The sequence below is a fragment of the Tachysurus vachellii genome, chromosome 1 (assembly GCF_030014155.1).
Source record: "Tachysurus vachellii isolate PV-2020 chromosome 1, HZAU_Pvac_v1, whole genome shotgun sequence".
Classification (NCBI taxonomy): domain Eukaryota; kingdom Metazoa; phylum Chordata; class Actinopteri; order Siluriformes; family Bagridae; genus Tachysurus; species Tachysurus vachellii.
Genome location: NC_083460.1, coordinates 27548238 through 27563199, shown reverse-complemented (window position 1 = coordinate 27563199; position 14962 = coordinate 27548238). Strand labels below are relative to the sequence as shown.

Below are 14962 nucleotides of genomic sequence, written 5' to 3'. Positions count from 1 at the left end.
ATAAAATTATTCATTTGTTTATTCTGACTGAATATTTGGTGGAAAAGAGCACTGGTTTACTGGTAAAGGTGTTATGTAATAATGAGAGGAATATTGAGCATTTTAACTGTTATTGTGTATAAGGGCATGTAGTCACAAAACTGATTACAAAAATAATAAGGATAGACACTGTATCATTGTATCCTGTATCACACACACACACACACTGAATTCTGACACAGATATACTGCTAATGATCAATGCACAGATGCTACTGAACTTTACCATCAAATTCCCAGCCTGTAATTGGATCATTTGTTTGATCACATACATACACGGATCTACTTCCTGTAATCAGTCTTGTTGCTAACAACCTCACAGAATGCGGAAACAAAGCCATAACCATCAACAGAGGCTGCATTTAGACACTGATTAATGCAGCCACGCGTTGTCTGGAGCCTTCAATTAAATTTCAAGTTATTAAAATCATAATTCATAACTGATTAACTTCTCAGGGCCAGTGGGAGGCCATGATGAAGCTTGTGTTGACAGGCATTTGGAGATTAGTTTTTGCTTCGGCAGCTCTTTAGCATAAACAGACGTGTCAGTCACAGAGATATAGAGCTATAAATTCTAAAGTACTTAGATTAAAAACATTAGCTTTTAAAACTACAGTGATTTGAAATATAGAACTTTATCTTTTTTTCTGAAGAGCCATGACTTAAAAATTGTTAGTGTATCTGATGAGTCTATTCCACACCATTACTATTATTAGTTACTTCACAGCTTTACAGAATTACATTATTAATTATAATTTTTTAATTAATTTATATTTTATATTAGGGTTATGTTTCTTATGCAACAAGAAGACACATTCAATTTAAAAAAGTTGAGCTCAGAGGATGCATTTAGACAGCTTTAGTCTCAGAAGGGTTTTGATGTAAAATTTTAAACACCACCATCAGATCAAATCATTTATTATACGATTGTCCTGGAACAAATATTTTTGTGTTCTCTGGTTAAATCACTCCAGTCAGGTGACAAGATGAAGCTATTTTTCCACCCATATTTCTCTCAGTATAGTTGTTGATAAATTGTTAAGCCTTTATCTAGAACTTGCCCTACTACATGATAGCTACAAATCCAGAAAAGTGACAGCCAACACATGCTTCCTCCAGGACTGAAATGATGCATCTTGCCCACCCATATAGCAACACTGATTTAAACAATGTTGAGGGCATTATGTGCAACAGCCAATGTTGAGGGCATTATGTGATCTACTATAGCATAGAGTATCTAGGCCATTTCCTGTATGACTCAGATATAATACAAGCCAAAATGCTAAGATATTCAGTTAATGTTAGAGTAGTCTCATGCAGCCAGATTTTCAGTGAAGGCAGATGGTCTGAACTCCATTTCAGCTTTTACTGGCCAAGAGGGCATCTGACTGACAAGTAAGGCAACACTGCGGTTTGTTTTGTTTCTGCATCATGTTTAGGGGCAAGGCAATGTAAAAAAGTCAAAAAAAAAAAGACTAGGATGCAACTATAGATTGTCCATTTAAAAACGTACAAAAGAATGAGTATATGTCAAGAACTGAATTGGAAAATGTTATAAAACACAGAATTAAGTCCTCTGGGAGTCAGATCAAGGGTAAAGCAAGAACATGGCAACAAAGACCATTAAACTGCGTTGAACACATATTGTGGAAATCTGTCCTCTCCTTTGCTCATACACTCCTGTTATTAGATCAAGTACAAAATCAATATCATGTAGAGATCTCTTATCTTTGGTTAGATTTTTTTTTCTAGTATGAAATATGTTATTATTTAATATCTGGGACGATTCTGTGTTGGTATAAAGAGTACTGGAGTGTTGTGTAGGCTTGTGTAAAAATGGCTGGTGTAGCAGTTTCCTGCATTCTGCTGGATAAAAGACTCAAGAGAAAAGAAGATCGCTCACCTCATCGGAAACTTTGAACCTCTTCAAAAGGGCAACAAACTTCTGCTTGAAATTAGGTTGCTGAAAAGAAAAAAAAGATTAATATTTTAAACACATTTAACACACACACATACAACAAAGAAAAGCAATTATCCTGTTATTAATTAACTCTATGGTATTTTAAAAGTGAATCTAGGCTGGAAATGATTATATATATATATATATATATATATTAAAAAATAAAGAGTATATTTTTAAATATATTTTAGCGACACTTTGATTTTAGTGACACTTTGATTAGTCATGGCATAGATTTGGGTTTGGGTACATGTTTAAGGCCTGCCAATGAACTTTGACAGCAAATGGAAAAGATGTGTTGAGATGCACCTCCTATAACCTAATGCGGTTTAAGGTGTGGTTTTTCACTTCGGTTGCAGTTCACCTCTCAGGCAGCAGAGGACTATCAAAATGACACACTGCAGCTTTAACTCTTTTGTACCAGAAAACCAAAAAACATTGACTTTTTTGTTGAGTCAATGTTCAGCATTGAATTTCTTTGTCATGTCACACTCCACAGTGGTGTAGACCTATAGGAATTTGTATTTTTTTTAAATATATAAGTATTTCTGTAATAGACGGCTTTGACAGTTTGGGTTTATCTATGTTGTTATGTTCTGTGCTTTTGTTTATGTTCTGTGTTCTCTCGTGTGTTTGCCTCGCCTGATCCTAATACCGTTCTCACCTCGGCACACCTGTTCCATATGTTTCGCTAATACATAACCCTTATATGTATTATAAAGCTAACCCCCTTATACATCTCTGTATATAGCCCTGTATTTTATTTTTTTTTGCTGAGTCCTTTCCTCTTGTTTCTCCCATGTTTTCTGTTTTGTTATTTCTTCATTTCTCCCTTTTTATCTTGCATTTGGCTCTGAACTCTTTTTCCATGGATACATGAGCCTGACAATTTCTGTTTTTACATAGCTACTAGGGTCAATATAATCATAAATATAAAATATTTATCATAAATATAAAATATATATAAAACATAACTCAAAAATACCAGCAGGAGGTGAAGCGGCTGGTGCTATGGTGCAGTCAGAACAGCCTAGCTAAACACCCTCAAAACTGTGGAGATGATAGTGGACTTTAGAAAAGACCCCTCAACACTACTCCCCCTGACAATATCCAACAGCCCTCTGTCATCTGTAGAGACCTTCAAGTTTCTCGGCACAATCTTTTCCCAAGACCTGAAATGGGAGTGCAACATAAACTCCATCATCAAAAAGGCCCAGCAGAGTATGTACTTTCTACGTCAATTAAGCAAGTTTGGTCTGCCGCAGGAGCTGTTGATGCAGTTCTACACTGCAGTCATTGAATCTGTCCTGTGCACATCCATCAGCATTTAAAGCAGCAACAAAACAGGATATGAACAGACTGCAACACACAGTAAAAACAGCAGAAAAAATAATTGGTGCCCCCCTGCCCACTTCCCAGGACTTGTACCATACAAGAACCAGAAGCCAGGCAGGAAAAATCACTACTGAGCCTTCACACACCGGACACAACCTCTTTCAGCTCCTCCCTTCTGTCAGGCGCTACAGAACTTTGTTTACCAAAACTGCCAAACACAGGAACAGTTTCTTTCCCCAGGCAATCACCCTGATTAATACTCACCATAATTATATTCCCTGCTTTATATCTTCAAGTACTGCATTATCGGAACTGTCAGTCATCACATCATCTGTATATGTTACACACACTACTGATGCATATTGTACAAAAAGCATTATATTAAACAGCTGGAACCAAATTCCTTGCACGTGTCAACAAACTTGGCCAATAAATCTAATTCTGATTCTGCTAAAGAATCAATTTGAAGGCTTTATGTTCAAACACTAAAATTCAGTGTAAGTTTATTCCCACAGAGGAAAAAACAATCATCTCACGTACAGTGAAATCCAACAGTGTCCTGACTAATTTTACCTCAGACATCCAGGGATAAAGTAATTCATTTGTTTATACTGACTGAAAAGGTCTGATAAGTTGATTTGAAACAGCAGTGTACCAGTTAAAAAGAGTTCAGCTACACTACTATTTACATCAAATTTATTAACATCTACAAATGTGTTGTAAAATGCTCAACTATCCATCTCAGTGTTATTAAACTTTCAAAGTGGTGCAAAGATCTAATGTAGTTTTGTGTCAGCTCATTTTTTCTGTAGATTAGCCCCTCATAGCCCACTAATAATAACAATGATTAAACAAACTGTACACATGCTTCACGAATAGCAAATGCAGTCATCTACCAGTTAAACCAGGCTTCACAGTGAGATCAATGTGTACTTAAAAGTCCACTCTTTAGCATTTAAGAACACGCAATTGTTTTTAATGTGCATGAGTAAGAAGTAGAACATACTATACTGTAGTGGTCTAGCACTGTAACGATCTTAGCTTGATATTCCTGTTCCTGATGTTTTGCTTAGCTTAGCACAAATGATTAAGTCAACACTCGGCATGGCCTCACAGAGAACTGTTAGCAGGGCTTTTAACAAAATCACACCACCACAACACACAAAGCTTCTTACTAAGAGCTGACACAACTGATGTATGTAAAGATACCAACTCTATAATTTGATTCAAAGGCATTAACAGGAATGAACATGTTGGTTGTTTTTTTTGTTCAAATTTGCAGGGAAGTGGCTGGATCTTGGAAATCTAGTAGGTCTGAAAGCTCAAGAAAATTTTATGCTCATAATGAGTCATGTTCTCTCAACTCGGATAGCATTACACAAACTATTGTTCTAGCACCTAACATTCTCACTTAGCATTTTGTGCGTAACTTTGAGGTAGGTGTGGACATATTGCTAGTACCAGTTAATATGAGGTCATTCTTCACTCACCAAATAAGCAACAAAACTGACTTCTGCATAATAAATCTGAAATGTTAATTTAAGGATAACACTCTTTAACCAGTTCAAATATTTCTTGAGAGTTATAGACCTCCCAAAACGTGACCACCTGTGAATGCACACCGAGAATGTGTTGAGGCTGTTGCTACAACAAATTTTTACTAGGTTTTTTAATTTATGATGCTAGACAAGCTTTCCAGAAGCAGAATGTACAACAACTGTTGTATAACAGTAATGTTAGTTCAAGTCAAAGTTAAACACTTCATCGAACAAAAATGAAGATCTCGTCAGACTCATAACGTCTACGTGTGTCTAGGGAAAGCCACAACTCATAGCTGAAATGCTAGCCAAGAATTTCCTGGCTTTATTTGGGGGAATAAACACGATGCTTCAACAACAAATAGTGCTTGCTTATTTATGTCTATCTTATACACATTAAAACTTTTGAATGAACTTAAATGAGCTTTAACTCTGGCTGAGCACAGACGTTGTCCAAGTGATGGTACAGTATGTTGTGTTACTGGTACAGTCTTGAACAGCGTTTTCACACATTACACATATTTTCAAAACCACAGTTAACTAGCTGGTGCTACAGCTCTGGTCTAGAATTAGGGACTTGAAGGATCCAGACTGTATTTTTCAAACAATTATCTGTCAGCTGGTCAGTTTCATGTAGACCACATGCTACAGTCTGCAATGCCACTGTGACCAAATGGACCACACATTTTCCCTCCAAAACCCGCTACTGTAACTAATTAAAAATATTCAGTGGCCTGCCAATTTTGTTGGTTGGTGCTGTACTTATGATATAAGATGATATAAAAGGGATCTGATGAATTTGTAAGACTTAATCAACACAAACATTTCTTCATGGATTTATTGTGTGGTCCAGATTGAGAACCTTCACTGACAGAGAGTCCTCTGGTGATCTTGTGCCCATCTGCACAATGTATTAATTATAGAGTAATAAAGTAGTAAAATAATAAAGTAAAGTGTCTGTGCTTTTTAAGGCTTGGTCTACACACCCGAGTTATAGAGGTAGTTCGGATCATTTTCCGTCGTGTTTTCTTTGGTTTTCGCTGGACATCATCATCCTCATCATACAGGTCCTAGAACAGATTATATACACATTTGACAACATGAAGATCAATTAGCTTTATCTTTGAAGTTCATACACTTGGTGAAAGAACAGTTGTTTTTGTAGCAAATACTAAAAACAGTTCAAGTACATAAAACTGCATACCCGGATAGCAACATTTCCCTTTTAATGCCTACCACTAGTAATCAATTTATAACCATAAATTAAACAATGATTTTTCTTTACATTTGCAGCTTCATGTAATAGAAATAGTAAAATTGAAAAATCTACAAAAGTCTGAAATCTTTGGCGCTGCGGTTAGTCTCTGGTCTGATGAGTCTGATGAGTTGGTCTGACTTCAGATAAATAATTTACATAAATGAATGTACACATGCACAGCACAGCAGGGGATCTGCTACAGAAGCCTCACTGGTTCATGTTTAATAAACTAGCAGCTTGAACAAAGGCCATTTTCCTCCAGAGTCTTTCTTTGGACTGCTGTCCAATAATTGCCAACTTCTGCTAACACAGTCTAGGAAAGATGAAAAACGATGACAATCAGCTCTTACTTGGTTGTGAACAGCATCGTCACTGGCCTCCTGCTCTGACGAGTAGCTGTCGTCGTCATCTTCTGAATAGTTATCCATATCTGGAGATCGATCTGGAAAGGAAGCATGAGAGTTAAAAATTCCCTCTTCACAGCCTTTCACCTGAATGTATGGAAGCGTTCTATTATATTTATTGTCTCCTGCAGAGATCTTTAATGTTAAAAATGTGAGCCATTACTGAGATGGATTGCCAGAGCTCTTAATGCACTACAGCTGGCCTCGCTGGTCGGAGTGTGGGAAAGCTGTGGTCTGAGTGCTGCTGGCTGGATGATAGGAAGACCTCTCAAAGGGGCCTCTCTGCTGCCTTAATGCGCACTTACTATAAATGCTCCACTGGGCTCACTTGTTTATGTAACAAACAGATTACAACGACATCACGTAAGTCGGACACTAATGGAATATCCGATCGAGGGCCTACTGGCCTGTGCTACAGATCCAGTACCCTGTGTGTCCTCTGAAATAGTTGTGTTGCTTGAGTATCTATTTTACATAGATATTACTATTACAAGAAGGATTCCTCTGATGTCTCTGTAATAACTGTTCTCTTATTAATGTAACAGTTAACATGATTTCCATAGAACAACCGCTAAAGAGTTGTGGTAGCTCGTGTGGTTATGGCTCTGGGTTGTTGACCTCAAGGTTCAACCCACAACACAGCCAAGCAGCCACTGTTGGGTCCTTGAGTAAGGCCCTGAACCCTCACGGCTCCAGGGTAGTTGTATCAATCCAGAATTTTTAAAACACAGAAGACAAAATCAAGAGATTACAGTGCTTTGAAATTAACAATGCATCGTGTGACATCCTCACACGATGCCAAAGCCCTCTTTGAGTGAGTACATGAGTACAGCTATCATAGAAAGTATTTACATATGTGTCCTTCACTGGTAGAGGTTTACCTTCCTCTCAACTATTCTTCTGAATCTTGTCATAGGGAGATTTTCTTTTCCCCTGTTACCCCTGACTTGCTCATTAGGGATAAATATTCATTGAAATTTAGAATTTAGATCAGAATTTATATAAAACTTCTAAAATTGCTTTGTGACAATGGTCAGTGTTAACAGTACTATACAAATACAATATAAATAACGATACAGAATCAAGTGTTTCTGGCCCCAACAAGCACAAAAGAAACTGAACGTCTGGAGGAAATACATAGTGAATTTTCACAAGGGCAAACCCATGAAATTGGACCCTAATTATTACCAGGTACTCTATTGTTACCAGGTTACAGTGCTCACCTGAAGCTTTCACCTTTGCCCCTGGCTGTCCGCTGCCGTCCTCTGGGTCAATGGGCTGACTGGACAGAGAATACACACTTAACTCTGCCGCACGTACAGGGGCTTCCTTTACGTTGCTATGGAGACCCAGAATCTGTCCTCCGTCTGTCGGGTGCTGCATCACCTAGTGAGAAAAATGAGAAACTGCATGAAATACACCACACACACATACACACACACACAAACTCTTTCAACACAGGGTAGACCAGATTATCTCTAATACGCACAAACTAGTAAAATCTCACATTTGGTATGTCTTCGTCCAATTTCATTTCAGTCTCTTATTAGCTGTCAGTCACAGCCGGAGCTCTTTATATTCCCAGGTGGCCGTGTGCGAGAAAATGATGGCCACTCTGTCATTCAAACGTGAGCCTTTGGCAGAGCTACATTCAGGGCTCAACTGCTAAAACTAATTGCAGGTATTTGAAGAAACGCCAGGAGGCTTCATAGATGGTGTGAGTGTGCCCACGCTCTTACATTATGGTGCACAAATACGCTCGCGCACACACACACACACACTACAAATGGCTGGTGTAGTGAGGCAAAATCAGTAGATGCAGCTCTACACATTATTAACCTGAGCAGGAAACCTCAGGAGGCAGCTCTTGCAAAATAGCTTGTAATAAAAGAAAGATAAATTATACATTTTTTCCCCTATGTTTATACAGTCTTTGGAAAAATTGGAGTGGAACATGCTCAGTTGAACAATCTAACTGACTAGCTATTTATTCAAGGTTTTGTTAAAGTGTGATTTCTAGGTCTCAGTACAACCGTAATCATTTCTGGTATCTGGTGTAAAACTTCCAGGCAAGTGCTTGATCCAGACACAAACACACTAATGTCTTGACTGGATCTTTCTGGAGAGATCCCAGTTTTATGATGAGTGCATTAACACTGGAGCTCTAATAACAATAAAGACATGCATCGTTTGCTAGTTGTCCGGTTACCAACCTGGAAACTGTGTATTACATAAAGGCACAATACTGAAGTGCAGCAAATGGTAACAAACACTGAAGATGGAAACATTTGCTATGTTTGTTGTTGCCGTCGTCATGGCTACAATAATTATTCATTCATTCATTCATTCATTCATCTTCTACCGCTTATCCGAACTACCTCGGGTCACGGGGAGCCTGTGCCTATCTCAGGCGTCATCGGGCATCAAGGCAGGATACACCCTGGACGGAGTGCCAACCCATCGCAGGGCACACACACACTCTCATTCACTCACACAATCACACACTAGGGACAATTTTCCAGAGATGCCAATCAACCTAACATGCATGTCTTTGGACCGGGGGAGGAAACCGGAGTACCCGGAGGAAACCCCCGAGGCACGGGGAGAACATGCAAACTCCACACACACAAGGTGGAGGCGGGAATCGAACCCCGACCCCGGAGGTGTGAGGCGAACGTGCTAACCACTAAGCCACCGTGCCTCCGCTACAATAATTAACTGAGCAAAATCAATAAAGACAAATATATTACCTGCTGGTCATGTCACAAAATTTAAAGAAACCACAAAAAAAATGCAAAGAAATGTAATTTCTGGTTAAAAATGATTAGCATTTATGAGCACAGATAAATGTGACTCAAATTCTGTTACCATATTAGATGTTCTGTAGATGTTCTTTCCTTCTCCATTCAGGTTTCAGCTGCCTGTGTGTGTGTGTGTGTGTGTGTGTGGATTGCAGTGTATTGATGAAACAAATGCAGAATGCTTAGAAATGTTGTGATAATGCGGTTCACAGCTATAGTGAAATGAAGTGAAGAAAGCAATATCCTGTAGCTGGAGCTTAAAAAATGTTTCATTCCAGAAGGCAACAGATTCATCGGCCACGCAAAATGAAAAAAATAAATAAATAAATCAGGAATATAATTCAATCTGCAATAATGAATATGTCTCTTGATATAGAGATTAAAATAAAGATTCATATTAAAATAAATTCAAAATCTTCAGTAGTCTCAGCTACAAAGATTTCAAGGATCCACTGAGTTGTTGCTTTCCTGCTGTAATAACTCTCTGACAGCGCTTTAGCTTTATGGAATGTTTTAGTCCTTCACATACCGTTCTAGTATGAGGATATATTTTTAATGGAGACTACAGTACATGTATAAAACAGCGTTACTGGATAGTCGTGAGATATAAGAGCAAAGCCAAACATCAATATAAATGTAAATGGCTCTGTGGTTTATTCCCACCTCTGCCATATTGATGACGCCCACAGCCAACGTCTTGTAGCCCAGGATGGTCCGGTTCTTATAGCGCTTTCTTCTCTGGAGCATGATCTGCAAGCGGTTAGCATCTCTCTTCAGGAAATGGGGATACTGTCGAGAGACAGAGAGCAGGAAAAACTAAATTAAGAGTCTGAGTGAAAGAGAGAGAAGTGCAAGAGAGAACGATAATATTGCAGAATATTACATCATTCTGGTTTGAAGCACTGGAGCGTTTCTGTTTCCACACACACACATACACACACACGCACACACAGCTGGTGGGGAGACACTGCTTTAGATACTATGGCAGATAATGCAAAATGCCCTTTTTTCCAGATAACTCCTGTACATCAGCTCACTCATGCAGACTGTTAAAGATTACAAAAAAAATAAAAAAATAAAATCGCAGAATTAAAACCTGGATGATTTTTTTTAAACAAAAATGTACTAAATCTACTACCTGTAGGGAAAATGTGAGCTCCAGGTCTGTCTCCATCAGGCCACTGGGAGGGAGCATGTACTCATTAGACCTCAAGATACGTTTGGACCCCTGAGGACACAAATGTATAAGATGTAAGATTTAACAAAGTTTTCTTTAACAGCAAAAATATTTTCAATAGCAGAACTGCCAGAGAGACACCGCTGGACCAACGAGCAAAACCCTCAACTGCCCATCAACGTCTAATATACTGACATGCTTGACAAATAAAAAACTAATTAGGTTTTCTTTTATATTTACAGCAAAAGAAGACAATAGAACCTGGTATAATCTGATCCTTTCCATTGACAAGGTTCAATTGACAAGCTTGATGGGAATTTAAAAACCTACAGCTTCTTTCTAAATCTGTAAAACAATCATTTTCCCCCGAGCCATCGTTGGAGTAATTAGAGTAAATTGATCTTCCACAGGCTGCAAATAAAATAAGTAAATAAGCAAACGTTTCCCAGCTGATGAAACGGTTGGGAAGTGTGCGTGATCTGTGCCTCTGAGCTCTCCCTGTCTCCTGTGGCTGAACCACCAGCTGCCCTGGCATCTGTCTAAGCCAACAGCTGCTAATGGGCCATGCCAAGCAAAAAAGGGGGGTGGTGGTAAAGGTGGAAGTGTTGCTAAGTCCACTGGCTAAATGCACAGAGCTGTCACATGTACAGTAAATGCACAACAGACTAAATTGCTTTAACCTGAACAAATATTTGACATAGTCATGTTTGTTGAAATGGTGCCAGTGTAATATATATATCACCAGAGGTCTGAGAGTTCGGTGCACTCAGTGTGTGGTACAGTACTTTTGTTACTCCTCGGGTTGCGTTCTTCAGTCCTGAGATTCAAGTTCCGGGAATCTTTCAGAGCCTTTCGGGTCACGGCTCCACATGTTCCTTTTGTGAATGGGACGACCTTTATTTTTACATTCCACATTCTTTCGAGTTCCTATTTCAGATCTGGAGAGATTCTCTGGAGAGAGTAATTTTCTTCCTTTGGATGTTTGCATCAAATGGGATTGCCAGATCTTCTGTTTTCTGTTCCTTATCTTTCATTACTGTGTCTGTGTGATTTGTCTTTACCTGTTTATCTGTATGGTTCTGGACGTCCTGAAGGAGCTTAGTTGTTTTCTCCTCCTTCTGTAGTCCTTCCCATTTGGACTGGGGAGTATTCAGCTAATATTTGATGAAGCTGAAGGTGAAGAACACGATCACTGAAACCTGGTTGTTTTTCTACGCTTTTCCTGTCAGCATTATTGCAACCTGATAGGCAGTGTTTGATTAAATCTCACAGGCTTCTTTGCCTAGCCTGTACTTTCTTTTCTGTTATGATACACACTACTTTGATAGCATAGTCTGCCTGGTCTGGCTGTGCATTAACCTTTAGTCTTGTCCAACCACTGGTGAGACTTCCTCATATCTGCTATCTGCTGGTGGTGCATTCCACAATGGTTTAATCTGCCAAGACACCTCCTCTGTTACCATGTTCTCCATCTGTTTAAGGTCTTCTATTGGAAGTACATTCTTCAGTGGCATTGTTTGAAAGTGGATTTGACACTTCTTATCCCCCTCACAGTTGGTGGATCTTTGGGGTGCTGGATTTTGGAGCAGGAGCTCTTGATATCAGCAACCAGATTTTATATTTAAGCATGGGGGTTGTGAAGTTCAGAGAATGGGGATAACATGTTTCTTCTTAGGGGTTCGTCAATTCACTGGTGGTGTAACAAGTACTTGCAATGCTTTTAGAGGTTGCTGCCATTTATTTTATGCCTACTTCTGTCAAAATGGATCATCGCCAAAAATGAAAAATCCTTGGAAGTAGAGGAAGTACCACTGAGAAGGCAGTGGTAGTTTGGTGGTTTACGTTCTAGTTTACTAAGTTTGAATCCAAACACCACCAAGATGTCACTGTGAGGCAAAACTCTTAACCCTCAATGGATGCTGTATCCCTGGCCAGAGCTTCCAAAAAAAAAAACAGGGATATGCAAAGACAATTTTACTGTGTATTTGTGTATGTGACAGTGCTCCCTAGTCTGGAACAGATTAAACTCCAATGGAGGTCCATGTGGAGTGACGGCTGAACGAAACGAATACTTCAGGCACTGTGATTGTAATGGGCATCACGTCTTGCTTTCTCTGTACTTACATGACACAGTACATTAGGAATATATGTATGAAAATTCACTTCACTCTTAACAAAAATGTGTTTGATAGTTTTATGGAAAATAAGCAAAGTTGCCATAGCAGTCTCATGACCACATTTTAATAATAGTTCCTAAATGTAATATAAGCCATAGGTTTTTTAGTTAGATGATAAGCCAGGACCGTAGGAATATCTAGATGTCCGAATATTTTTTAAAATGTTGGCTCTCTGATACAAGTCATATACAATGTATTGGCCTGGGTGACCTCTGATGGAACAAGACACAATGAAAAATACAGAATTCTGTATTTGCAACTACTCTTATAATGATATGGACTTTGTGTGAGTCAGCAAAATATGTTAGGTCTAAAGTTAATAAAACAAAGGCAGGAAAGCATTACGGCTGATAAAAACAGCTTCAGTCTTCATAACAAGCTCCCATCTTGTTTTCATTTCCTTCCGAGACGGTCTTTGGAAACCACACGATGAATCGATCCAGTGTTCGTGAAGCAGTAAAGCACTTAAGGTTTTTTTTTTTATTCACTGTCACGGTCTGACAGTAAAGAAAGGTTAAAGAGACAAAACGAGAAAAGAAGTGAGAGACAAAAGAGCAGAAGATTGAGAAATGACTCTAAAAAGCTTCAAAGAATAAATATGCATGCACACACACTCACACACACACGTATCCATAACGGACGTGATGAAAAGCTCTCAACAATCTAGCCTTCAGGGAAAGTGCTTACGAGCTCACACTCTTCGAGCATGAGTGGAGATAAAGCGATTGAGGGTTTGTCTGCGTCATCAGGCTTTTGGCAGAAATACAGCTAAGTCTGAAATTTTCAGGTTGTATTTCACATTTATCAACTCGTTCCATCTGCCGCTCTCTGGTCTGTCATTTCTCCATAGACAGCAAAAACTGATTTGGTCCCCACACAGATGGGAATCGTTAGGGAAAGAAAACACTGGATATTCTTAATCAGTCTGATATACAAGTCACTTTCAAAGGCTTTACTTGCAGTAATCTCTAACTTCCTTCTCTGTGGTAGATTAAGTGCTTGGAAAGCTCCACTTCCATCTCTTGCATGACCTTCGCTGAACTGGTTGTGAGCCTGCAGAATCCTGTCATGTACTCATTTCCCAAACAGTAACAAACAGTAGCCATCAGGTAAAGCAATTAACCACACAGGAATGTCTCTATAAAAACTGATCCTCACGTAAAAATAACGATACCAAATGGTTGCCTTAATTTTAATATTCAAAATGAAATCGAATTTAAATGTTGCCGCAAATAACTGTGTCGCATTAAATCTATTTCTTCTTCCTGCCCTTCTATCGCACCATATATACACAGAGGCATGCTAAAAATGAACAAGATGCTGTGTTTCCTTATAGTACAATAATCCACAACAGTGTGTGATACAGACCAATGTGAACCGCAAAAATGATTATATTCCTACATTACATTACAAAGCAATGTTGCAAAATATTAAATCAAGGTAATACTTGTTATCATTGATGTTATAGCACCAATAATAGTTCTGCTATAAAAAAAAAGCTTGCTATCGTGCTAAAACGTGCAAAGCTTTCTTTTGACATATATAAAGCTCGCAGACAGAACCAGTGTAAGAACAGCTGTTATAGAAATTAAATCAAGATTATTTAGAACTGTGGTCTTCACTTATGGGTTATAGAATAAAAAAATTCAGAAATTGGAGTTATTTCACTTTTAGGAGCAGTGTGCACATATTACATGTATTACAACCCATATGCTTTTCCTATTTTATCTTGATATCACAAGCATCGTAATTTCTAAGTATCTGTATCATATTGAGGGGGGCACGGTGGCTTAGTGGTTAGCACGTTCGCCTCACACCTCCAGGGTTGGGGGTTCGATTCCCCCTTGTGTGTGTGGAGTCTGCATGTTCTCCCCGTGCCTCGGGGGTTTCCTCCGGGTACTCCGGTTTCCTCCCCCGGTCCAAAGACATGCATGGTAGGTTGATTGGCATCTCTGGAAAATTGTCCCTAGTGTGTGATTGCGTGAGTGAATGAGTGTGTGTGTGTGTGTGCCCTGCGATGGGTTGGCACTCAGTCCAGGGTGTATCCTGCCTTGATGCCCGATGACGCCTGAGATAGGCACAGGCTCCCCGTGACCCGAGGTAGTTCGGATAAGCGGTAGAAGATGAATGAATGAATGAATGTATCATATTGCAATCAAACAACACAGTGGTTTCCTCCATCCTTCCTATCCACAGAGTTCAATTCCATCGCTGGGTGTAACAGCATAGCACCAGAATGACAGTTTACTGTGATAAGGAATCAAAAAAAACAGT

General features: G+C 39.0%; 1 protein-coding gene across 1 annotated transcript in view; it reads right to left on the bottom strand.

Annotated features, from left to right (window-relative positions):
- si:ch211-126j24.1 (phosphofurin acidic cluster sorting protein 2) overlaps positions 1–14962 on the bottom strand; it is a 67780-nt gene that overhangs the window by 22268 nt on the left and 30550 nt on the right. Inside the window, exons 3-8 of the mRNA XM_060880879.1 lie at positions 10473–10562; positions 9998–10123; positions 7757–7919; positions 6480–6571; positions 5858–5941; positions 1942–2001 (exon numbers count right to left, since the gene is read on the bottom strand). Coding sequence (XP_060736862.1) covers positions 1942–2001; positions 5858–5941; positions 6480–6571; positions 7757–7919; positions 9998–10123; positions 10473–10562 — 615 coding nt within the window. The remainder of the gene's footprint in view (positions 1–1941; positions 2002–5857; positions 5942–6479; positions 6572–7756; positions 7920–9997; positions 10124–10472; positions 10563–14962) is intronic.